At 43.8% G+C, this 26,206-nt stretch overlaps 1 protein-coding gene across 1 annotated transcript; it reads right to left on the minus strand.

The window, feature by feature from the left end:
* Positions 1-1,054: 1,054 nt before the first annotated feature.
* Positions 1,055-25,923, minus strand: LOC133450822 (GTPase IMAP family member 8-like). The gene is made up of 7 exons (XM_061729727.1): positions 25,876-25,923; positions 21,614-22,171; positions 15,516-15,566; positions 10,642-11,217; positions 8,270-8,962; positions 6,820-8,156; positions 1,055-1,252 (listed from the first exon to the last, which is right to left on the minus strand). Coding segments are annotated over exons 1-7 (3,414 nt in total). The 5' UTR covers positions 25,877-25,923.
* Positions 25,924-26,206: the final 283 nt, after the last annotated feature.

Raw genomic sequence — 26,206 nt, forward strand, 5'->3', positions numbered from 1 at the left:
CACCCGGTTGTCAGGCCAGCGCCGTTGTGTATGGCAGCTCCGCCAACAACCGGTGTGTGAATGTGTGTGTGTGTGGGTGAATGTTTGCAGTGTAAAGCGCTTTGGGGCTGTAAGAGTACAGCTGGAAAGCGCTATATAAGTGTAAGCCATTTACCATTTACCATCTTTATGAGTGTGACACCGTCATGGAGGAGCGACGGCTGAGAGAACGAGGAGGAGCTCAGTCCTGTTAAAGGTCCAGGGTTTCACCCCGGACCCTCACTAACACAAACCACCAGGAGAAACATGTTCTAACGTACCTGCTGACTCTCACTAACACAAACCACCAGGAGAAACATGTTCTAACGTACCTGCTGACTCTAACACAAACCACCAGGAGAAACATGTTCTAACGTACCTGCTGACTCTAACACAAACCACCAGGAGAAACATGTTCTAACGTACCTGCTGACTCTAACACAAACCACCAGGAGAAACATGTTCTAACGTACCTGCTGACTCTCACTAACACAAACCACCAGGAGAAACATGTTCTAATGTACCTGCTGACTCTAACACAAACCACCAGGAGAAACATGTTCTAACGTACCTGCTGACTCTAACACAAACCACCAGGAGAAACATGTTCTAACGTACCTGCTGACTCTAACACAAACCACCAGGAGAAACATGTTCTAACGTACCTGCTGACTCTCACACTTGCCGTAGCGCATCTCAGTGACGAAGTGTTCACAGTTGTACTTCTTCAGGTTGTAGTCCACCAGGATGAGGGCGTGGCCAACCTGCCAGGTTTGACAGGTCAGCCACGCACCCCGCTGGTCGGCCATGCCCCCTGCTGTCCTCCCTCCAAGATGCTGGTCCATGTGTGAAAGAGCGTGTACGCTATCCCTCATCCCTGTTCCTCGTTTGTTGTCCTTGTTTCCTAATCTCGATGGCCTCCATAATCCAGCGCTGGTGTCTGTTGTCCTCAGTGCGGATGACCCTGGCTTTTTTCCATCGAGATTAGGAAACAAGGACAACAAACGAACAGGGATGAGGGAGCATACATGCTCTCTCACACATGGACCAGCATCTTGGAGCGGCGGGAGGACAGCGGGAGGCGTGGCCGACCTGTCAAACCTGGCAGGTTGGCCACGCCCTCATAGTAAAAACAGCTGATAAGGACGTTGTCACTTCCCATCACGTGACACTCTGAGGAAGGCGGGAGATCCGCCGAAACTGTCAGTTTGAAGGTAAAAAGTCGGAACTTTGTCTGGAAAAAAGAAACCTTAGTATATCTATCTAAAGACATAATGAACACAATACAGCAAGTGGGACAGAGCGGGATTCAAACCGCCAACCTTCCAATCATTGGACGACCCGTTCTACCACCTGAGCTACTGCCGCCCTATTTTTTCCTGTCCTGTTCCTGTACCCTTTCGACGTACGTCCCATCTATCTATATCGAAGCCCTGTTATCCATATTCCTGTTACCAAAAATCATGAATTTTGTCTTATATTTTGGCTTATATTTAAAGATAATTTAGTTTTGTCAAACAGATATTTTATTTTACTGAATTCAGATGTGACCATTATTTCCAAAAGCTGCTGTAGATTCTCACCTGATGCAAAAAAAGTTGGTGTCATTGGCAAATAAAAGGGATTTGAGTAATTTTGATATTTTACATATGTCGTTGACTCACTCACTCATCATCATCACTCATCTTCTCCCGCTTCATCCGTTACCGGGTCGCGGGGGCAGCAGCCTCAGCAGGGATGCCCAGACTTCCCTCACCCCAGACACTTCCTCCAGCTCTTCCGGGGGGAGTCCGAGGCGTTCCCAGGCCAGCCGAGAGACATAGTCTCTCCAGCGTGTCCTGGGTCTTCCCCGGGGTCTCCTCCCGGTGGGACATGCCTGGAACACCTCCCTAGGGAGGCGTCCAGGAGGCATCCGGTACAGATGCCCAAGCCACCTCAGCTGAACTCCTCACCCTATCTCTAAGGGAGCGTCCAGCCACCCTGCGGAGGAAACTCATCTCAGCCGCTTGTATCCGCGATCTTGTCCTTTCGGTCACTACCCAAAGTTCATGACCATAGGTGAGGGTAGGGGCGTAGATTGACCGGTAAATCGAGAGCTTCTCCTTTCGACTCAGCTCCCTCTTCACCACGACGGTCCGGTACATCGACCACATTACTGCGGACGCTGCACCGATCCGTCTGTCAATCTCCCGCTCCATCGTTCCCTCACTCGTGAACAAGACCCCGAGATACTTGAACTCCTCCACCTGAGGAAGGACTTCTCCACCCACCCGGAGAAGGCATGCCACCCTTTTCTGGTCGAGAACCATGGCCTCGGTCTTGGAGGTGCTGATTCTCATCCCTGCCGCGTCGCACTCGGCCGCAAACCGCCCCAGCACATGCTGGAGGTCCCGGTCTGATGAAGCCAACAGGACAACATCATCTGCAAAAAGCAGAGATGAAATCCTGAGGTTCCCAAACCGGATCCCCTCCGGCCCCTGGCTGCGCCTAGAAATCCTGTCCATAAAAAATTATGAACAGGACCGGTGACAAAGGGCAGCCCTGCCGGAGTCCAACATGCACTGGGAACAAGTCTGACTTACTGCCGGCAATGCGAACCAGACTCCTGCTTCGATCATACAGAGACCGGACAGCCCTTAATAGAGGGCCCCGGACTCCATACTCACTCAGCACCCCCCACAGAATGGCACGAGGGACACGGTCAAATGCCTTCTCCAGATCCACAAAACACATGTAGACTGGTTGGGCAAATTCCCATGAACCCTCGAGCACCCTGCGGAGGGTATAGAGCTGGTCCAGTGTTCCACGACCGGGACGAAAACCGCATGGTTCCTCCTGAATCCGAGGTTTGACCATCGGCCGTAATCTCCTCTCCAGTACCCTGGAATAGACTTTCCCCGGGAGGCTGAGAAGTGTGATCCCCCTGTAGTTGGAACACACTCTCCGGTCCCCCTTTTTAAACAGAGGGACCACCACCCCGGTTTGCCACTCCAGCGGTACTGTCCCCTTCCTCCATGCAATGTTGCAGAGTCGTGTCAACCAAGACAGCCCTACGACATCCAGAGACTTGAGGTACTCAGGGCGAATCTCATCCACCCCTGGTGCCACCGAGGAGCTTACGAACCACCTCGGTGACCTCGGCTTGGGTGACGGATGAGCACGCCTCCGAGCCCCAACCCTCTGCTTCCTCAGTGGAAGGCATGTCAGTCGGGTTAAGGAGATCCTCAAAGTATTCCTTCCACCGTCCGACAATGTCCCCAGTCGAGGTCAACAGCTCCCCACCAGCACCATAAACGGTGCCGGCAGAGTACTGCTTCCCCCTTCTTGAATTCAATTCAATTCAATTTTATTTATATAGCGTCTAATACAACAAAAGTTGTCTCCAGACGCTTTCCAGAGACCAAGAACATGAACATAAACCCCCGAGCAATTATTACATAAACAATGGCAAGAAAAACTCCCCGAGAACACCCTATGGGGTAATTTACAACTTAGTGACAGTCATGCCAAATGGCCGATAACGGCATTTGGCCACAGATCACATCTGACTGTAAATTGTTTTTGTCTCTCAGTTGGCTTGTTTATTCCTGCCTTTTGTACTTTGAACTTACTGTATAAAAGTCATGATTCCAACCACTCTGGGTCAGCACACCAACCCAGACACGCTCTGCGTAGGTCTGCTCACCGCCGGCTTACTGAATAAAACTCACTACACCACAGCAGACTTCTGAACTGGTTTTGATAATATTCTTCAACAACCCCGACCTCAAATTTCCTTTTCTCTGTGGCGTTATTGATTTCTTCTTTTACTTCAAGTAATGCTAATGATGTTGATATGTTGTTCCGGAATCCATATTAATCATCTGAAAGTAATTAATGTTTTTCTATGAAATCGTTTAACCTACTGCAAAACATTTTTTCAAGATTTTTTGAAAACTGTGGGAGAATGGATACAGGCCTGTAGTTGGTGAAGAGATGTTTGTCACCAGTTTTAAACAGAGGAATAACCTTGGCTACTTTCATACTGTTGGGAAATTGACCGGTTTGTAATGAGAAGTTAAAGATGTGAGTCTGGAAATCCAATGAATGACTTTTTTTTTACTGTTTTCATATCTATGTCATCCATGGATGTCTTGTTTTTGCAGAAGTTTTGCAATCTTTTTCTACTGCAGGTTTGAGAAAAATGGAGTTTGAGTTTCTATCTATTAAGTTATCGTTATGTATTCCTAGTTCTTGAATTTCATTAGCTAATTTAGGTCCAATATTTACAAAATAATCATTTAGTCTATTAGCTACTTCATTCATATTGTTTATAATTATATCATTTTCTATAAAATACTGTGGATAGTTCATATGTCTTGTTTTATTAGGGCCCGAGCACTTACAGTGTGAAGGCCCTATTGTATCTGTAGGAGTTCTCGTTCTCGTTTTTATTTTTCTTCTGACAAAATTAGGGTCTTTTTCCCCCTAAACGTGCCCCAAAATTCACCAAATTTTGCACCAAGCCAGGTTTGGTGAAAAATGTGATATTTAATGGTTTGCATTAATGGGCGTGACCTCATGGCTCAACAGCGCCCCCTGGAAAACTTCGTGCCTCAAGCCCCACAATATGGTTTGACGTACATGCACGAAAATTGGTACACACCTGTATCATGGCACAACTTAAAGAAAAGTCTCTTGGCGCCATGGCCGAAACCGAACAGGAAGTCGGCCATTTTCAATTAATCGTGTAATTTTGGCGCAATTTATGCCGATTTATGCTGATTTATTGAGCAGGTTGTCCTTGATATTACCAGCTACATTTAGCTTGTGGCTAATCCTCGTGGTGTAGCTGGCTAACTCATTTCGTTTTGTCTCAGTGTGTATTTGGAGCTATTACCATGAAAACTGGCTGTTGGAGCTAATGCTGCTGTGTTCATTACCAGGCCCGAATAAAGACGAGCGGAGCCAGAAAGTGAATGTGCATCTCAAGATACTAGTAGGTGCTACTAGGTACTAGTAGGAGCTAGTAGGTACTAATAGGAGCTAGTAGGTACTAGTAGGAGCTAGTAGGTACTAGCAGGTGCTAGTAGGTACTAGTAGGTACTAGTAGGTACTAGTAGGAGCTAGTTTTGATTGATTGATTGAAGAATTTATTAGGAGAGTTGCATAGGATCAGGTACAGTTTCATGACAGTACAGATTCGCTGATACAAAGTCAACTAAAAGGCATTATTCCAAGAAAGCATTACACTTGTAGGAGCTAGTAGGTGCTAGTAGGTGCTAGTAGGAGCTAGTAGGTGCTAGTAGGTGCTAGTAGGAGCTAGTAGAAGCTAGTAGGTGCTAGTAGTTGCTAGTAGGGACTAGTAGGTACTAATATGTGCTAGTAGGTGCTAGTAGGTACTAGTAGGTGCTAGTAGATACTAGTAGTTGCTAGTAGGAGCTAGTAGGTGCTAGTAGGTGCTAGTAGGTGCTAGTAGGTGCTAGTATGAGCTAGTAGGTACTAATAGGTGCTAGTAGGTGCTAGTAGTTGCTAGTAGGGACTAGTAGGTACTAGTAGCTGCTAGTAGGTGCTAGTAGGGACTAGTAGGTGCTAGTAGGTACTAGTAGGAGCTAGTAGGAGCTAGTATGTACTAGTAGGTGCTAGTAGGTACTAGTAGGTACTAGTAGGTGCTAGTAGGAGCTACTAGGTACTAGTAGTTGCTAGTAGGTGCTAGTAGATGCTAGTAGGTGCTAGTAAGTACTAGTAGTTGCTAGTAGGAGCTAGTAGGTGCTAGTATGTGCTAGTAGGTGCTAGTATTTGCTAGTAGGTACTAGTAGCTGCTAGTAGGTGCTAGTAGGGACTAGTAGGTACTAGTAGGAGCTAGTAGGAGCTAGTATGTACTAGTAGGTGTTAGTAGGTGCTAGTAGGTACTAGCAGGTGCTAGTAGGTACTAGTAGGAGCTAGTAGGTGCTAGTATGTGCTAGTAAATGTAAATGTACTTTATTTCTATAGCACCTTACATCGACCTACAGGTGCTTTACACAATAAATTTCGTTAAGACAAAAATTGTTTGCAGAATAAAACAAGAATAAAACATAGCATCAAGACCAAAGTATAAAAAGTGTATCCACACTAATGAGTATTAAAAGCCACCCTGCATTAATAAGTTTTCCATTCAGATGTAAAAAGGCCCAGGTCAGAGATGGCAGTAAGTCACAGGGGAGCTGATTCCAGAGCCTGGGCCCCCTGCACCCATAGGAGTTATTATTAGTTCTCTTAGAGAAAGGCATACATTACAAAAGAGATGTAGCCCTTTCATCTGAATCTACATCTTCTATAAACCCTCTTCTAATTCCTTTCTCGTAGCTTTCTGGCCTACAAAGGCATGTCTGTATATACATATATATTTACGGAAATTAAAAATCCCCTTCGTCTATCTGTTTTTCATTCTGAGGAGCATAGTTTGATTTTCTCACTTTAGACATATGTGAAGTTGTCACCAAGTATGAGTCTTGAATATCTGTGACCACTGCAGAGATCTTTCTCCCAACTCTCATGAAATGCTGCAAAATATTTTTTTCCGACTTTCATCAAGAAACATTTCTATCATTTCATTAATTTCACTTTCATGAGTTTTCTGCAGCTTCTCTTTTTCCTTCTCATTCTTTACTTCTTTAATTTCCCTCTCATGTTTCGTCAGTAAATCCTTGACTTCGGTTAGATTTTGCGTTTCGTTGAAACAGCCTTTACCAACTCATTGATTTCTCTTAGATGGTTTTCCCTCTTTTGTTTTTCATTTGTTTCTTTTAAGAGGTCAAACTTTTCATCTCTTTCATTCACCTCCCTCTTGTGTGCTTCCTCCTGATCTGACACTTTCTTATATTTTTCCTGTAATTTATTTTTCTCTTCAGCTAATCTCCTGACCTCGTCTTCAAACTTCTTTTTCAGATTTTCTATATTTTCTTGTAATTGTTTTAATTCTTTTCCCACCTTTTCTCTTCTGATGTTTTCCTCCTCCATTTTCTTTTTATACATTTCTTTTTCCTTCTTGTATTGTTCCTCCAGTTCTTCCAGTCGTTTCTGCTCCTTCTGTTGTCTCTCTTCATCTTCTTTCTTTTGTTTTTCCCACCATTCTTTACGTTCTTTCTCAAAATCCTCCTTATCCTTTCTCCTCTTTTCCCGGGTCTGTTCCAACTCTCTGCTAACGCTTTTCTTTTCCTCTTTTTCTGACTGAATTTGTTTGTCCAATGTTTCAAGCTGTCTGTTGAAACTCTGGCGATGTTCTTCGTCACTACGTTCCCTTACCCTATTCTCCTCTTCCCTCTCTTCATGTTCCCTCTTTTTCTCTTCAAGCTCTTTATTTATATTTTCCTTCATTTCCTTGAGTTTCAGCTCAGTTTGTTGTTGTAGTTTTTCTCTCTCTTTTTCCATTTTTCTTTTCATTTCTTGCATTTCTTCTTCATGTTTTCGTGTGAGTTCCTCCTTTTCTCTCTGTATTTCTTCTTCCTTCTCCTGCAGGATTCTCTCCATCTCCTTCTTTATCGCTGCTTCAGCTTCTTGCAGCATCTCATTGGTGTAGCAGTTTCCTCTGTTTCTCTTCAACATTTCATCAATCTTTCTTATCAGATCTCTGACCTGTTGACGATTGTTTTTATCGTAGTTATTGAACACGTGGAACCTTCCTCCACAGTCATGGATCAGCTTCTGAATCGAGTCATCGCCCTCTCTGATGTAATCTTCAACAGATTTTTCTTCCCGTTCTAATGTGTCACCATATGTAAAAAGGATGAAGGTGAACTGTTCTGCATTCTTCCCAAAACCTTCCCTGATGAGTTTGAGTGTGTCCTTGTCCTCGCGGGTGAATCTGCCGATCTGTATCACCACCAGGATGACGTGGGGTCCTGGAGACAGAAGACTGATGCACTTCAGCATTTCCTCGTTGACCTCGTCATGTGACAGAGTCGAGTCAAACAGACCGGGAGTGTCGACCACAGCAACAGCACGACCGTCCACTTCACCCACTTCTTTCTGACAGCGTTTGGTGACTGAAGTTGGGTTTGATTCAGCTTTAAACGCTTTTCTTCCTAAAATGGTGTTTCCTGAAGAGCTTTTTCCACAGCCGGTCTTCCCAATCAGAACCATCCTGAGACAGTCTGGGATCTGCTGCTCTTCATCATCTGCAACGTGATAAACAAGTACATATTAGCTTGAAATGTCAACCGTTTCTATCTCAGGGTTCCAGGTGTTTCTGAGCAGTGAGAGATGAGAGTTTACCGTGAGCGTTACTTACACATCTGTGCTTCTTTCAGCTTCTTTACTTTAGCTCTCAGTGCAGTGTTGTCTCTCTCTTCTTGTACGACTCTTTCTATTTGGGCCCTCATGAATGTGTCTGCTGAGTAACTGCAGAAGTTTTTGAGATGGTTTATCTTTTCAACAGCATCCAGCAGCTCTGCGACTTGCTGATTACTCTTAACGTTGAAGATGAGAGATCTTCCTCCACAGCTCTGGCGGAGCTCCTGGATGTCTTTGCTCTTTTCCACAAAGTTAACAACATCTGGATGGGTGGGATCTGACTCCAGGGTGAACAGAATCATGGTGAAGTCATTGACCCGAGAGCTGAAGGTGTTCTGGATGGTCTGCAGCTCCCTCTTGTCGTCATCGGTGAGTGGAGCCACAGGTAGGACCAGGACGAAGGCGTGGACGCCCTCAGGTTCACAGAGGGAGACACACTTGAATGATTCCTCCATCACTTCCCCTGGAGGTTTTCCAGCCAAGGCCGGCAGCTCCACCAGGGATACCCACCGTCCAAACACCTCTCCTCGATTCTGGACACACACCGGTGAGTCAGAGACTGAACGAAGGTCTCTCTCACCTAAAATGGCCTTGGCTGCCGAGGTTTTCCCTGCTCCTTGTCTCCCAAACAAAACCAGGTTTAAAACTGGTTTAATTTGTTGCTCTTCAGTCGTGGAGGTTTGTTTGTTTGCTACATAAAGAGATGCAGTCATGGATTAAGATCGTGGTGTGTATTTGCTTGTGTTCCACATTTAAGCAAAAACACATATTAACAATAAAATACTGAAGTCTGGATTTTCCCAAACCTCTTTTTTACTTCTTGATTAACTTGAGATTGAATTTACTTACGTTCAGATTGAGATGTTTTCCAAAATAATGACGTTGGAGACAATATTCTTGTACCTGTGAAAAATGTCAGACTGTTTTACTTGTTTTAACCCAATAAGGATCTATTTGAACAAAATGTTCACTATTTTACTTCTCAAGTCTTTCTGGACTTGCCAACACCTTTTGAGATGAGCTGTCTAGGTGCCTCATTTATAAAAGAGTGCGTAGGATTCATACTAAAAGTGCACGTAAACCCAAAAGCTGAAAATGGCGTGCGCAAAAAAAAATCCGGATTTATAAAACCGTGTGCACGCACACTTGCACGCAATGTTCGCTTTATAAATCACAGTCCAGCTGGAAGGTTGTGCAGGTGAATTCACCTCATACCCCGCCCTCTACACGCCCACTTTTTACCATAAATGGGCAATGCAAAGTAGTATTTTCATATGAATGAGCCTGCTGAGCATGCGCAGCGCCACCTGCAGTCTGTTTTGGGCGTCAGGATAAATTTCACAGAGACTGAGATGAAGATGTTGAGGATGAGGTGGAGGACAGGAAAACAACATTATTTGGTGGTCACAGTAAAAGTAGAAATAGTATATAAATAGTATAAAATAAAACAAGTGAGTGGCAGCGCGCCGTAGCTGCGCTAAATGCCGTGAGTGCCACGACACAATTTCCACTGGGGACAGGGGGGAAATTTCCCCCCACTTTTCAGAATCATGTATTTGTCCCCCCCACTTTTGACAGTTTAAAAACTAACGGTAGGCTCAGCCTGTAATTACAAATCATCAAGACACCCTTGCGAAGACGGGACGCCAGCCCCGCTCCCCCTCTTCCCCTCTCCCCTCAGAGCTGCTCAAGGATGATTTATGGTTCCGCGTTACACCAACGCAGAGCCTACGGCGTAGGTGTGCATCGTTTTAACGCGGAACCATAATTTAGGCTTACGTCTGCGCGTAAAGGTTTCACGCACACGTAAAACTCAGTATATGTAAAAACAAATCTCTGTCCCTTTAGGGGCTCCGTAGAGCGTTTAGGGGTTCTTTAGGGGTTGCCCCTCATTTGTTCTGTCCTCAGTCACTCTACGGTTGGAAGCGGTGGGAGGAGGTTCCCGGGTTCCCAGCAGCAGCACCAGCACCAGTACCAGTACCAGTACCAGCACCAGTACCAGTACCAGTACCAGTACCACCAGTACCAGCAGTACCAGAGTCCTGACTGACGCTGAGCTTCAAACACAGAGGGACACGATCAGCGCTATTATATTATAAGTCTGATATGTGATGACATTATTAACAGTATGACATGAATCTGGCTTCATTTCACCACCTCACCGCCTGCGTCGCCAGTTCCCCATATCTTCTTCAGACTGTTCCTACGGGAGGGTCAGGGTTGGCATAGGGATACGCACATTTTTCGGTTAGTTTTTTCTTTTTAAATCCCAATCTTTGCGTAGAAGGTGCGTCTCATCTTTCAAGCCCTGTTTTGTACGCAAGCAAGTTTTATAAATGAGGCCCCAGGTGTTTTGTCCCAAGTCCTCACCTGGTGAAGTTGTTTCTTCAAATACTTCATAGGTCACATGTTCTCCATCGTTCTCTTTTGCAACTTGGCCCAAGCGTGTCAGCAGCTCTGAACGGTCGATGTCACTCATCTTCAGGTGTCGGTATCTGCATGTTCTGATCATCTCTTTCAATGTTGGATTTTCCATGTTCCATGTTCCATGATTTTCCATTTCCTTCAAGCCTGAGCTCTCCTCTCTGGGTGTAACCAGTATCAGGCATTGATCAAATGACTGATTGTTGTAAGTTTCAAGGATTCTGCAGAGCGTCTCTTTGTGTTCCTCATTGAAGTCTTCAGGTTTTAGGACCAACACGAACACATGAGGTCCCGGATCAGAGACTCTGGCACAGTGTTTCAGAAACTCGTTCAGTTTGTCCTCTGTAGGACTCAGCAGGTCTGGAGTGTTGATGACTGTTACATGTTTGTTTCTGAACTGGCGGGAGGTTCTGGTGCAGCTGAGAGGTTCTGTGTTGAAGACGCTGTGATCCAGTATGAAGTTCTCCACGGAGTTCCTCTGACTCCAGCTGCTCCCCAGCAGAACAACCCTCAGCTCAGACACTGAAATTATAGAACAAAATAAAATAATTCACAAACTGCAACTTAAAGGACGTATTAAAAAAACATGAGTTTAATACAAATTTATCATAGAAATCAGTATTACATATGAACTAGAAATTATTATCTCAATATCATAAATAATCATATGATGTAACAAAGGGAGCTAATGAACTGGGGTTCTGTAAAGTTTCTGTAAAAGTGGCATATTGACCAAAGCAGGTGAGAAAACTCCTGCAAACATGTCCTTACATTCCAAAAACCCGCTATGCCAGAACCAAAGTGTGATGTTAAGATGCTGTCAGCTTTCCTCATATAGTTACCTTTCAACAGGGGTGTGTGTAACTGTGCACACACACGAGCTGATTGAAACAGTGACGATGTGTGTGTGTGTGTGTGTGTGTGTGTGTGTGTGTGTGTGTGTGTGTGTGCGCGTGTTTGTGTTTGTGTTTGTGTGTGTGTGTGTGTGTGTGTGTGTGTGTGTGTGTGTGTGTGTGTGTGTGTGTGTGTGTGTGTGTGTGTGCAGCGCTGATGAACAGAAGTTGACCGGGAAGGTTTGAACCTGTAACTGGACAGATTCAGTTTCATGTTCAGCTTCAGCACAGGAAATAAAAGTGTTGCACCTCCTCCATCTGGAAGTGTCTGAGTTTGTCTTGCCAGCTGGAAATGCGGTTCCAGCCGCATTTGTTCCACTGTTTCTTCAGTCGTTGTGATGATGTCGTGCCTGGTTTCATCTTCTCCTCAGAAATGAAGGAGTTTTCTAAATCTCTTCAGTTCAACATTGTTAAATGATTTCGAGCTAGTGAATAAGAACAATGATCTGTGGTGCAGACTCTTCTTCCACGTCTTGGTAAAGCTGCCGCACACGTACAACGGGATCAGAAAATTGTTAAATTCAGTTAATGGGGGGGACGACCCTTACAGATTATACTGCCTGCCCTTGTTTTACTACTTTACTCCTTGTCTTCATTGGGATGCGAAAAAGAAGTGATCAGATATTAGCCTTTTTTGTGAAAGAGGCTCTTCCATTCAGGCACTGAGAACAGCAACAGGGAGAAATGTTCTTCCTTAATGAGACTTTGGAGTTCATATTCAGAAATATGAAAAATCCAGGAAACGCTGTCAAAACCACCATCAATACGTGGAGAAGAAGTGGCAGCAAAGATACGGATGAGAGGATGAGAGGAAAACTTATCAAGGTGGACCAATCGACCATCAGCAACAGTGAAGGAGCTCCAGGAGTTTCTGGAAAGTTCAGGGGCCTCATCTATAAAGCTTGCTTGCGCAGAAAAAGCGCCTGAAAGTTGCGGAAGCCACCTTCTACGCAAAGTCTCGGATCTAAAAAGAAAAAACTAACCGAAAAATCTGCTTATCTTTACGGCAACTAGGACCCTCCCGTAAGAATTTACTTAAGACACGGGGAACTGGCGACGCAGGGTTTGAGGTGGTGAAATGAATCCAGATTCATGTCATACTCTTAATAATGTCATCACACATCACAAAATATATAAGACTTAAAATAATAAAATAATAAAATAAAATAATATAGCGCTGATCGTGTTCCTCTGTGTGTGAAGCTGTCAGTCAGGACTCTGGTGCTGCTGGAGCTGCAGCCGCGGTGCAGGACACGCCGGGAACCTCCTTCACCGCTTTAGGACAGAACAAATGAGGGGCTGCGTTTAGGGAGCCCCACGGAGCCCCTCATTTCTTCCCTAAAGGGACTCAGATTTGTTTTCATATGAGTTTTACGCGCGCGTGAAACCTTTACATGCAGGTGTATGGTGCCTAAATTAGGGTCCCGCGTTAAAACGACGCAGAGCCTACGGCGTAAGGTACGCGGCGACGCGCACCTACGCCGTAGGCTCTGCGTTAAAGGAACGCAGAACCATAAACCCGCCCTGAGCAGCTCTGAGGGGAGGGAGGAGGAGGGAGAGCGGGGGGGTGAAGCGGGGCTGCTCTCGTATCGCTTTCATACAGTGTCTTGATAATTTGCAATTTAAGGCTGAGCCTACCGTTAGTTTTTAAACTGTAAAAAGTAAGGGGAAAATAAACATGATTTTGAAAAGACGGGGGGACGTGTGTCCCCCTGTTGCACCGGGGAACTCACGGCGTTCCGCGCAGCAACGGCGTGCTGCCACTCACTCGCTTTATTTACTATTTATTTTTCTACTTTTACTGTGACCAGAAAATAATGTGGTTTTCCTGTCCTCCTCCTCATCAACAACATCTAGATCTCAGATCTCAGTGAAATTCAGTGGCACGGTGGCTCGACACGTTCATTCATTCATTCTGAAGCCAAACAGGTTGCAGGAAGCCACTGCGCATGCTCAGCAGGCTCATTCATATGCAAAATGATTCCATTTTCGGTAGAAAGTGGGCGTGTTGAGGGCGGGACAATTCAATTCAATTCAATTCAATTTTATTTATATAGCGTCTAATACAACAGAGTTGTCTCTAGACGCTTTACAGAGACCCATACCCAGAACATGACCCCCGAGCAGTTATTACATAAACAATGGCAGGTAAAAACTCCCCTAGTGGGAGAAAAACCTTAAGCCAAACAGTGGCAAGGAAAAACTCCCCTTTAGGAGGGAAGAAACCTTGAGCAGGACCAGGCTCATAAGGGGGGACCCTCCTGCCGAGGGCCAGACTGGTGGGTCAGGGACGGCAACAGCACAGCAGGCAGGTGGAAGCAGCAACGGGATGACCGGGGGTGGGGACCGCAGGCCAGCACACAGCTCCCGAAGCTCCAGCCCAATCAGCAAGTCCCAGGTTGGGGTGCAGGGTCAGGAAAAGACTTGTGCTCCGTAATGCAAGCTACAAGCCACCCACGGCCACCTGCAGGACAAAAGAGAGAAAAGGGAGGAGAAGGGGGGGCCAGCAACGGGATGACCAGGGGTGGGGACCGCAGGCCAGCACGCAGCTCCCGAAGCTCCGGCCCAATCAGCAAGTCCCAGGTTGGGGTGCAGGGTCGGGGAAAGACTTGTGCTCCGTAATGCAAGCTACAAGCCACCCACGACCACCTGCAGGTTCCGGTGTCCGGCAAAGGATGCTGCAACATGGACAAAAGAGAGAAAAGGGAGGAGAAGGGGGGGCCAGCACAAGAAACCACAGGAGCGACTCTGACACACTAAAGTTGACACCAGGCGGATTCACGTGCGCAGCCTTCCAGCTGGACTGTGATTTATAAAGAGAACCTTACGTGGAAGTCTGCGTGCACGCGGTTTTATAGATCCGGATTTTTTTTTGCGCCCGGCATTTTCGGCTTTTGAGCGTACGTGCACTTTTAGTATGAATCCTACGCAGTCCATTTTAAATGAGGCCCCCGGTCTCCCTTCACATGTGACCTCCTGTATTCTGCACCAGTCTGGACTGAGGGGTCGGGGGCCAGGATGAAGCTGATTATTACAAAAAAGAATATGCAAACTTGTCTGAATGATAGTAAAAATGTATTCAGTCACTTGTAAACCACAAAGGAGAATGTGTTCTAGTCTGAAAAGACAAGTTTGAACATTGTAGTGGCTTTACTTCTAAAAGACATGTTCTAGAATTGTTAAAGGAACATAATAGCAACAGTGAAGCATGGTGGAGGTAGAATTATGGTTTGGAGCTGCTTCTCTTCAGCTGGACCAGGGACACTTGTCAACACAGATGTTAAAAGGGGGAGTGACAAATACCAAAACCATTCTGTCCTCTGTCAAACTATGAAGCTGAGTTTCACATTCTAAGATGGCAACGACCCAAAGATCAAATCAGAAGCAAATGGAGATGAAGGAGAATCAAAGTCCTGGCACCAAAGTCCCATCTAAAAAGAAGTGGCCACAGGAGATCCTCTCAGGATCTGGAGGAACTGAGAGAAACTGGAGAAACACTGATGTTTGAAGTTAATAAACTTATTCACAAAGACTTGCTGTAATAAAGAGACATTTCCAAAGAATCAGTTCAGAAGGAAGTTTAGATCCATCTAATAAAGCTGTTGGAGTTTTCCATTGTGATGTGAGGCAGCAGAGCTGTTTGTTGGAATACTGCAATAAGAATGTGCATTTGGCATTTATTCATATATTTGTACATACCTGTATCTGTCTATATTTAAAAAACAACAGTTTCAGAAAAGTTTGTTTTACTTTTACATCCACGGATAACAAAAGATCAGATGCTATCACTAATTATAATAGTAAGTGATCTTTATGTTTATATGAAGCAACATCTAACTACAGTCTGGTTTTTTATGACCAATTATAATTCCAACCAGATTTTGTTTCAACATCAGAACTGTTCAGACTCAGTTCAGAGAAACTTACAGTCTGGAGGCAAGAGCTCCAAGCTGCTGCAACGTTTCCGAGGACGTCCTCCTGAGGAGACACAAAGATAAAACAACGAATCCACAAGATCAGTTACCTGTGTGGGTAAATCTGTAAATGTTTGTAGAGATCATAGATTACATAAAAACTTTACAGACAGTTGTTAAAAAAGAGAAGAGATGCTACAAAGGAATGTCATTATGCCAATTTTAGAGGGCTTTAGACCCCTAAAATGTTTTCAAGCCTCTAAAACATATGTTGTCATATGTTAATCAGGTTTGTAAAATAGCATTTTTCTATCTCCGTAATATTGCAAAGATTAGGAAAATCCTCTCGCAGTAATGCAGAAAAACTAGTTCATGCGTTTGTATCTTCTAGACTAGATTACTGTTATGTGTTATTAGCAGGATGTCCAAGTAATTTGCTGAATAGGCTCCAGCTGATCCAGAATGCAGCAGCGCGAGTACTGACAGGAATCAGCAGGAGAGACCACGTCTCTCCAGTGTTAGCGTCGCTACATTGGCTACCTGTAAAATTCAGAATCAAATTTAAAACTTTATTACTTGCGTATAAAACCCAAAATGGCTTAGCTCCGCATTATTTGCAAGACCTGATAGTGCCTTATGTTCCTGGCAGAGCTCTCCGTTCTCGGAGTGTAGGTTTACTCATAGTTCCTAGAGTATCTAAATGTAGATTTGGAGGGCGGGCGTTCTGCTATCAGGCACCATTACTATGGAACCAACTTCCAATCTGGGTTAAGGAGGCTGACACCACCTCCACCTTTAAAACTAAACTTAAAACCTTTCTGTTTAGTAAAGCCTATAGTTAGTGTTTAGTAAACCTCTAGCTGGTGTTGGTAAATCTCTAGGTAGTGTAAACTCTAGTGTGTTAGAGTCAGTAGTCATAGTTGCAGCTATAGAACAAGACTATAATAGTTAGTCTCAAATATAGCTTGGTGGTAGATATGCTGCTATAGGCCTATGCTGCAGGGGGGACCGACATGATGCGCTGGGCGGTGCCTCTCACCCTTCTTCTCCTCTCCCTTTCCCTTCCTCTCTTCTCCATTTCCATTTTTATTTATTATAAGTATCTCATAACTATCATTTTTGTCCATTTCATTTCATTAATTTTTATTTGTTATAGAGGGACAATGTACATTAATCAACATTTAAAAAAAATGTAAATGCCCCAATTGTAGCCAAAAGGCTCCTGTAGTTTCTTGTGCTGGCCTCCCTTTTCTTTTTTCTCTTTTGTACATGGTGCAGCATCCTCAGCTGGTGGTGAAGAGCATCTCTGAATGCACAACACCGGAACCTGCACCGTGGGAGTGAGAGGGGCAGGGTAACGGCCCGGTCAGGCGGGGGAGAAGGTTTGTCCCTCAAGACTCCTCTCCCTGGCCCTGCCCCTTCTCAACCTTTCCCCGACCCTGAACCTAACCTTGGGCTTGCTGATTGGGCCGGAGCTTCGGGAGCTGGTTGCTGGCCTGCGGTCCCCACCCCCGGTCATCCCGCTGCTGCTTCCACCTGCCTGCGGTCCCCTCCCCCGCTCATCCCGCTGCTGCTTCCACCTGCCTGCGGTCCCCACCCCCGGTCATCCTGCTGCTGCTTCCACCTGCATGCGGTCCCCACCCCTGGTCATCCCGTTGCTGCTTCCACCTGCCTGCTGTGTGCTGTTGACGTCCCCGACCCCCAGTTTGGCCTTCGGCAGGAGGGTCCCCACTTATGATCCAGGTCCTGGTCCAGGTTTCTTCCCTCCTAAAGGGGAGTTTTTACGTGCCATTGTTTATGTAATAATTGCTCGGGGGTTTATGTTTATGTTCATGTTCATGTTCTGGGTCTCTGGAAAGCGTCTAAAGACAACTTTTGTTGTATTAGACGCTATTTAAATAAAATTGAATTGAATTGCATTGAAAACGTTATCAAGCCCCCGCCCCTCTCCAAGCAGTTTGGAGATGCCTAAGGGTTAACCATCATAGATGTTAACTAATTACTTCACCATAAATTCTGAGTGAGACGGCACTGCTCAATTATACCTTTTTAATGCGAGAATCTCTCTATTAATGAAACTACCTATTTTCATGCTGTACATTATACATGTACATGATACATTATCGTCAGTTCCCTTCCATAAGTTCTTTGAGAAATGACGATACAAGTGAAATACAGTCTGCATTTTCACCGCTACCCCTTCCTCAGCCACATAAATACTGAAAACAGCAGACCTCATGTATAAACTCATTTTGAACAGAAAAGTAAGTCACAATGTCTGGTGGCATCAACTTCACCCAACAAACAGGAGAAACTCTATGACTAGTTTTATCTCTGGAGGGAAAAAGAACCTGAGCTCATTTACTGGCTTCTTATCGTATCTAATAAATGGAAATGAGTAACAATTTATAAGCAACCAATTCATTTGTCTAGGACAGTTTCATGTGTGTTTTTTTTTTTTTTTTTTCCAGAGCAAAGCAGCAAAACCAACACAACGAAAATAATACAGAGCACATGGTAACAAGTAGTGCTTAATTTGTCCATGAACAGGTCCCGGAACATCGAGAGGGAGAGAAAAGGTCCTGTAGTGCGCCGCCGCAGCACCAGTTATTTTACTGAAATAACTGGATGGAAGAAAATGGAGTTTCATTGTCCTTTTTTGAATTATCATGTCTGTGGCAACTTTCAGACAAATACTCCAAAATACTCCAAACAACAAGTGACATTACAGTTAAAGATATACTGTATATGTATATGTATATATATATATATATATATATATATATATATATATATATATATATATATATATATATATATATATATATATATATATATATATATATATATAAAGAAAGCAGGATACCTTTTCTATGGGCTACGTTTCTAAGTTTCTGTTAAAATATTCACCTGAAAGCCATCCGAGCCTGGAGCCTTGTTGTTAGGGAGTGATGGAATACAGTTCTTGACTTCAGCAAGAGATCGGGGCCTGCACAGATTCTCTCTCTGCTGAGGCATAACTTTCGGTAAATCAACCTTTGCGAGGAAAAATTATTTGTTTGAAAATAAATATAAAATAATAATACTAAAATAAATATTCTTCTCTAGAAATTAAGTAAATACAACAAATTATCCGTGGCAATTACACAATAATGTCCAGTAAGATGTTCAACACCACAAACTTAGTCACTGCTGGTGACATTCATCTATTCTGGCCTGATGGTCTTCCCGGCTAGCGGTAGGAGAAGCTAGCGGTAGGCTAGTAGTCCGCTGGAGAAGCTAGCGGTAGACTGGAGCTTAATTGTAGAACACAAAAACTCCCACAGGGAATCCACAGAGAGATGTACAAAAAAACTCCTTCCTCACAGGAAACTGGAAAATGACAAGGCCTAGAGCAACAAGCAAACAAACAAACAAACAAAACAAACTTGCCCCGAGCTACTGGCAGCCCCGCTCTTTAACTTCTCCCATGGATGAGCTGATGCACTGCAGCTGTGTCAGGAGCTCCACTGTGCGCTGGATTAGCGCCTGGCGCAGCTCTTCTGGCCACACGCTGTGCCGACTCGGCGCTCCCACCACGACCGGGTTGCGGTAGAAAGCCAAGCCGGCCGAGCCTAAACAGTTTCGTCCCTTTGTTGAAATGTCCACATTGCAAGTCGCCCAGTTGTCATCCTTTTTGGTTAAATGTAACCAAACTTTCTAGCGTTTATACCGCTTTTGTCGCCAGGTTTTCCTGGTGGGCGCGAATCCGCACGTTGCGTAACTACATAACGTGACGTCACTCGCGCCCACTGGAAGTGTTTTGCGTCAATTAAAAACAAAGTTAAAGAGAGAAAGAGGCCGATGGCCAGCGATGCAGGGATCTGCTCTGGGGGGGAGAAGAAGAGGAGACCATCTTTGGATACACTTTCCTACAGAGATGTGGAAAAGAAAACCCAATGTGTCGTGGAAAAAGAAAAAGACGGGGAAAAATGCGGAAAAATAAATCTGTTGTAAACTCAAGTGAGAGTCTTCTCTATCTGGAATGAATGTATTCTTGAGTCTATAAGGTAACAATAATAGAATAATAAGATAACCTTGTTTGAATTGTAAAAGGGGTTTGGCTAAATACAATCTTTGACTAAAACCAGACTAAACTGGACAATTCTGACTAAAATAAGACAAAAAGGCTCAAGTCGACTGAAACTTGACACGACTAAAAGGAGAATGAACAAGACTAAAACTAATGAAAACTAAAATGATAGCTTGACCCAAAGACAAACTAAAACTAAAATTGAAACAGGCTGACAAAAACAACACAGCCCCATGGCAGCGTATTCACATTGATTTTTCTGGCCAGTTTGGGGGACGCATGTTCTTTGTTGTGGTTGACGCCTACTTCATTGGTGTAATACACCAAAAAGAACTGGATCAAATTCCTATAATCTCCATCTTTTTCGGCTGATACGACCATGAGTTCCTGCTCACTAGGTTTAACCCTTTAAACTTAATAATTCTGTGTGTTAAGAGTTTTCTTAAATGACCTGAGAACAGATTAGCTTATCTGTCAGTCCCAGGGAAACTTTTACTTTCTATTTAATTTACTTACTTACGCTCAGGTGAAAGCCTTTGTCCAGATGGTGAATGTAAGTGACCACCAGGGGGGTTATAAACAGGGCTGCACATAAGTGGGGCGCCAGAGCGCATGCGCCATCAAAATCCACATTGTGCTGTCAATCTTGTGCTGCGAAGCGCTTTTGCGTACCAACAGCTGGGGCTCATATTATTGGTTGTGGCCAGACCAGAATACTAATATTAAAAAATCTATTGCGAGAGCTTTTCCCCAGAACTGCCACTCAAAGTTGGTACTGGCCAATCACAGCGCGTCCTTACTCCCCCTCCATGCTCGTTGGGCAGGAAGAGAGGTAAGGATCAGCTTTACTGAACAAACCCCGACACATCTCGTCAAAATGTCCAAGAAGCAAGCGCCATTAAGTAATTATTTTGGCGTTCCACCACCACCAACTACAAAGAGACGCCAAACTGAACCACGACCCGACACGTTTTTTCATATAAAATAAACACATTTCATGCAGTTTAGAAGTTTTGGGGCTTTTTTTTGGCTCCTGCGCTGCTGAAATCGGGGCGTCCTTTATTTCTATTTCTGAAAGTTGGCAACCCTAGGTGCAAAATATGCCGTGAGCATCCCAATCTGGCCGATAAAAACTGTAACTGTAACTTTTATACTGACTCTACAGACTAACACGCACCATAATTTGTTAATTCATCTTTATAAGTGAATAAATATCGTTCTGCCTATAACTTATTCCTGCATCCCTCTTTTATCGATCCGGCGAGACGGGTCACCGCGTTTTTGGAGCCCCAAGTCACATATCCAGGGGCTCCTCTGAGCACCAGACCAAAATAATTATGTGCAGCCCTGGTTATAAAGCTGATCCGGTCTATGCTGGCGCTGATGCTCCGGAAATGATATCGGGGTTAGGTGTGTCGTCACACACTGCTCTTTGTCATACATGCGAGTCGATTCACCCGAGTAGCCGCCGGGGTTTGGGAAACAGATAAAGAACCTACTATACTTAGGTATGTAATCTAAGTATATCAAGGCAACAGCGTTTCATATAATTGTATAAAGTAACCTTGATTGTGATATCTGTCTAGCTGCTGCATAAGAGAGGGTTGTGTGGAGCAGAGATGTTTTAAGAAAAGATTTACGCCCTTGGTAGAAGAAGTGACGTGAATATTGTTTATGTTGTATGGACTATGGCTGTCATCAGTTGCTTTTATAATTAATATATTTTTAGCTTTTCATGTGTTTTTAAGTTTCACGGTGCCAAGATGAAATAAAAGTGTGCACCAGTCGAGATCCAGCCTTTTGTCTTGAATGCCGAGGGACCGTAACAGTGAACTACGAACAAACCATGGACGACCTGTAAAAATTATATTTGAGTTTTACCAGAAAGTTCTGACTAAGTTAAGGAATTGTCTGTTTAAAAGCTTTTACAAGTTTACAACTTATAAGTACTTATTAAGCTCTTAAAACTCTTTCTGAACTTCCCAAAATCTCTTAAAGCAACAGTGATGACGTTCATATGTTTTGTCCCGAGTCCTCACCTGGTGAAGTTGTTTCTTCAAATACTTCATAGGTCAGATGTTCTCCGTTGTTCTCTTTTACAACTTGACCCAAACGTGTTAACAGCTCTGAACGGTCGATGTCACTCATCTTCAGGTGTCGGTATCTGCATTTTATGATCATCTCTTTCAATGTTGGATTTTCCATGTGGCTTTCCTTCAAGCCTGAGCTCTCCTCTCTGAGTGTAACCAGTATCAGGCATTGATCAAATGACTGATTGATGTAAGTTTCAAGGATTCTGCAGAGCGTCTCTTTGTGTTCCTCATTGAAGTCTTCAGGTTTTAGGACCAACACGAACACATGAGGTCCAGGATCAGAGACTCTGGCAAAGTGTTTCAGAAACTCGTTCAGTTTGTCCTCTGTAGGACTCAGCAGGTCTGGAGTGTTGATGACTGTTACATGTTTGTTTCTAATCCGGCTGGAGGTTCTGGTGCAGCTGAGAGGTTCTGTGTTGAAGATGCTGTGTTCCAGTATGAAGTTCTCCACTGAGTTCCTCTGACTCCAGCTGCTCCCCAGCAGAACAACCCTCAGCTCAGACACTGAAATTATAGAACAAAATAAAATAATTCACAAGCTGCAACTTAAAGGAGGTATTTAAAAAACACAAGTTTAATACAGATTTATCATAGAAATCCATATTACATATGAACTAGAAATTATTATCTCAATATCATAAATAATCATATGATGTAACAAAGGGAGTGTCACGTCTAGGGTGTATGGTGTGGACCCAAACGCAGGATAGCAGGAGGCGGCAAAAAAACAAGGATTTATTCCACAAGAGGAAAAAAAAAACAAAGCGCTGCTTGGCAGGATCAAAACAACTAACAGGAAAAGGGATCAAAATACTAGAAAACGTGGCAGGAAACATGGAGGGCAAACCAGTACGGACCGACAGGGAACAAGGGAATGACAAGACCAGATATACTCAGGGGATGACACAGGTGCAGACAATCAGGGCAGATGGGACACAGGCGGGGCAAAACAGAAATTGAAAGGCTGGGGGGGAAGAGTCAAACCCTGCAGAACCCGCAGCCCCAGATCCGGAGACGTGGCGTGAGGTTTCATGTGTTTTGGGCGATCAGTTTAATCTAGAGCGGTACAGAGCTAAATTGGTGTTTAATGTAGTTACTGTATTACTGTGTAACGCCGGCAACTACCGGCATTGTTGTTTGTTTATTTTGTGGCGCCATCTTCGCCAGTTATCCGTGGTTTTAAATACCGTGCCCCGTCATCCTGTCTCATTGCACGTGGTGACGAGGGCGCCGCCATCTTTAAAGTTTTTAAAGAGTTTGTATCACGTATTTCAGAATCAGAATCAGAAACAGGTTTATTAGGTCAGTCTAGAAAACTGTTTTTGACTTCGGATACACCGGCGGCGACACAATAGTATTGTGCGCCTGTTTTCCAAAGGGTAACACTGGGATAGGGGGGTGGGGAGAAAAATACATCTTCACACTGAATATCATACAATACACAGTATCAAGTTGCAAAAAAACACCTCGCAGATACACAAAGCAACAGACGTCACAGGACTTGCATGTGGGTGATGGGGGGTGGGCAAGTCGGGGGGGGGGGTCCCGGCACAGTTCATCCAAGTGAGCGCCGCGAGCAGCGTGGCGCTTGAACTCGAAGTCCGTGTCAGGGGGGCTGATAAGGGGAGCCAGGGAAGGCGTTGGATGGGGGCGGGGGGGGGTGTTTGGTTGTCAGTGAGTGTGTGTGTGTGCGATAAGTCCGTGAACCTTCGCCCAGAGCTGCTCCCAGCCAAAATATCCTTGGTGTTATCAGGCAGCTCGGTACAGTTCTGGGAAGAAGATCCGCAGGTGTTCGTGGGAGAGGGGGAGGGTTGGGCAGAGTCATCTTGTTTACATTCCTCCAGGGAGATTTGTGACCGGAGAGGCCTGCCAAGCCACTCTGTCAAGGGCAAATTATAGAATCAACAATTTATTGAGCAGGCAGCCCAGTAATTTTCCGTCTACCTTTCAGTCTCTGGTTCATCAATGCAACTCCAATCAGACGAATTGTGATCAATCAATTCCCACCAAGCCGAGTACCCAGTCCCCACTCCAGTTAGAAGAAATCCTGCTATCATAAATCCAATTATGAAGCGTCTTCAACGTCCTCGACGGTCAAGATCTTGAGGCACAACGGCTTCCAGTTTTTGTAGGAATCTATTGTGTATTCAGCAAAAAATGTCCCATCGGGGGAGGAGGGCTCAAAAATGTGGTCAATTGTGCTGAGAGACCAGTTAATCAATTCCATGATTGTAGAGTTTTCGTAGGAGTGAAAAAGAAGAGACTCTGAAGACAAGACAGACAAAAGCAGTAGCAGGGAAGGTTGATAAGGGAAAGGAGCAGAAAAGCGTCCGCCTTCGCTGAGAGCCGGGAGAAAAAAAACAAAAAAAAAACTGTTTTGATTTATTTTGCTTATGCAGTTAATGTTTTATTCTTGTTTTTCTTGATGTTTAGTGTCTTATGTTTTTAATGTAGTTGCCATCAAGATTTATTCGGGGTTGTCGCTTTTACCATCTGCTTGACACCTGTATGTAAATAAATTCTGATTGATTTTAATGAGAAGTTTGTGTTGTTTTACACATATTCTTGTCGCAATGGCTGTTTGACAGAGCTAGAGCCGAACTCTTTAAGAGCCTTCCACATTATTCACCAGGAATAATAGCCTTTACTGTTATTCTGGTGGAATAATCCCTATTTTGAGACTGATTTCTGCTGTTAAAGTTATAATTTTTCCTGGAAATCTAGGTGGTGGCCCTAGGATTAAATCATTTTGATAATTAAATTTGATAAATAGTCTACTTTATCAAAAGTAGTGTGTGTGTGTGTGTGTGTGTGTGTGTGTGTGTGTGTGTGTGTGTGTGTGTGTGTGTGTGTGTGTGCAGTGCTGTTGAACAGAAGTTGACCGGGAAGGTTGAGGATGAGAGGAAAACGTATCAATCGAGCGCAATCGACCATCAGCAACAGTGAAGGAGCTCCAGGAGTTTCTGGAAAGTTCTGGTCTCCCTTCACATGTGACCTCCTGTATTCTGCACCAGTCTGGACTGTGGGGTCGGGGGCCAGGATGAAGCTGATTATTACAAAAAAGAATATGCAAACTTGTCTGAATGATAGTAAAAATGTATTCAGTCGCTTGTAAACCACAAAGGAGAACGTGTTCTAGTCTGAAAAGACAAGTTTGAACATTGTAGTGGCTTTACTTCTAACAGACATGTTCTAGAATTGTTAAAGGAACAGAATAGCAACAGTGAAGCATGGTGGAGGTAGAATTATGGTTTGGAGCTGCTTCTCTTCAGCTGGACCAGGGACACTTGTCAACACAGATGTTAAAAGGGGGAGTGACAAATACCAAAACCATTCTGTCCTCTGTCAAACCATGAAGATGAGTTTCACATTCTAAGATGACAACGACCCAAAGATCAAATCAGAAGCAAATGGAGATGAAGGAGAATCAAAGTCCTGGCACCAAAGTCCCATCTAAAAAGAAGTGGCCACAGGAGATCCTCTCAGGATCTGGAGGAACTTTTTAGTGAAGAACAGATCAAAAACTTAAGTCCTGATGTTTGAAGTTAATAGAAATAAAATAGAATAGAATAGAATAGAATAGAATAGAATAGAATAGAATAGAATAGAATAGAATAGAAAGCCTTTATTATCATTATATTTCTACAATGAAATTAGGCAGCAGCTCCGTCAAAGTGCAAAACAAATGCAAGACTATATAAGCAAGTACTGTAAACAACAAAAATGAAAAAAAAAAAAAAAAAAGTAAACATGAATATATATATATACACTATAAGAAAAGAGTGAATGGGAGAATAAACTTATTCACAAAGACTTGCTGTAATAAAGAGACATTTCCAAAGAATCAGTTCAGAAGGAAGTTTAGATCCATCTAATAAAGCTGTTGGAGTTTTCCATTGTGATGTGAGGCAGCAGAGCTGTTTGTTGGAATACTGCAATAAGAATGTGCATTTGGCATTTATTCATATATTTGTACATACCTGTATCTGTCTATATTTAAAAAACAACAGTTTCAGAAAAGTTTGTTTTACTTTTACATCCACGGATAACAAAAGATAAAACGCTATCACTGATTATAATAATAAGTGATATTTATGTTTATATGAAGCAACATCTAACTAAAGTCTGTTTTTTTATGACCAATTATAATTCCAACCAAATTTTGTTTCAACATCAGAATTGTTCAGACTCAGTTCAGAGAAACTTACTGTCAGGCGGCACGAACTCGAGGCTGCGGCAGCGTTTCACAGGACGTCCTCCTGAAGAGACACAAAGATAAAACAATGAATCCACAAGATCAGTTACCTGTGTGGGCAAATCTGTAAATGTTTTTAGAGATCATAGATTATATAACAACTTTACAGACAGTTGTTAAAAAGGAGAGGAGATGCTATTGAGATAAAGTGGGAGCTTTATCAAAGATCCACGTAACCAGAATGCATTTTCAAGCACAGTGCAACAGAATATGTAAAAGATCTCTGTTACTGAATTCAGCTGGAAGCTCGTCCTCTAATCCCAACAGGCAAGTTCTTGCGTCAA

This window comes from Cololabis saira, chromosome 9 (assembly GCF_033807715.1).
Source record: "Cololabis saira isolate AMF1-May2022 chromosome 9, fColSai1.1, whole genome shotgun sequence".
NCBI lineage: Eukaryota > Metazoa > Chordata > Actinopteri > Beloniformes > Belonidae > Cololabis > Cololabis saira.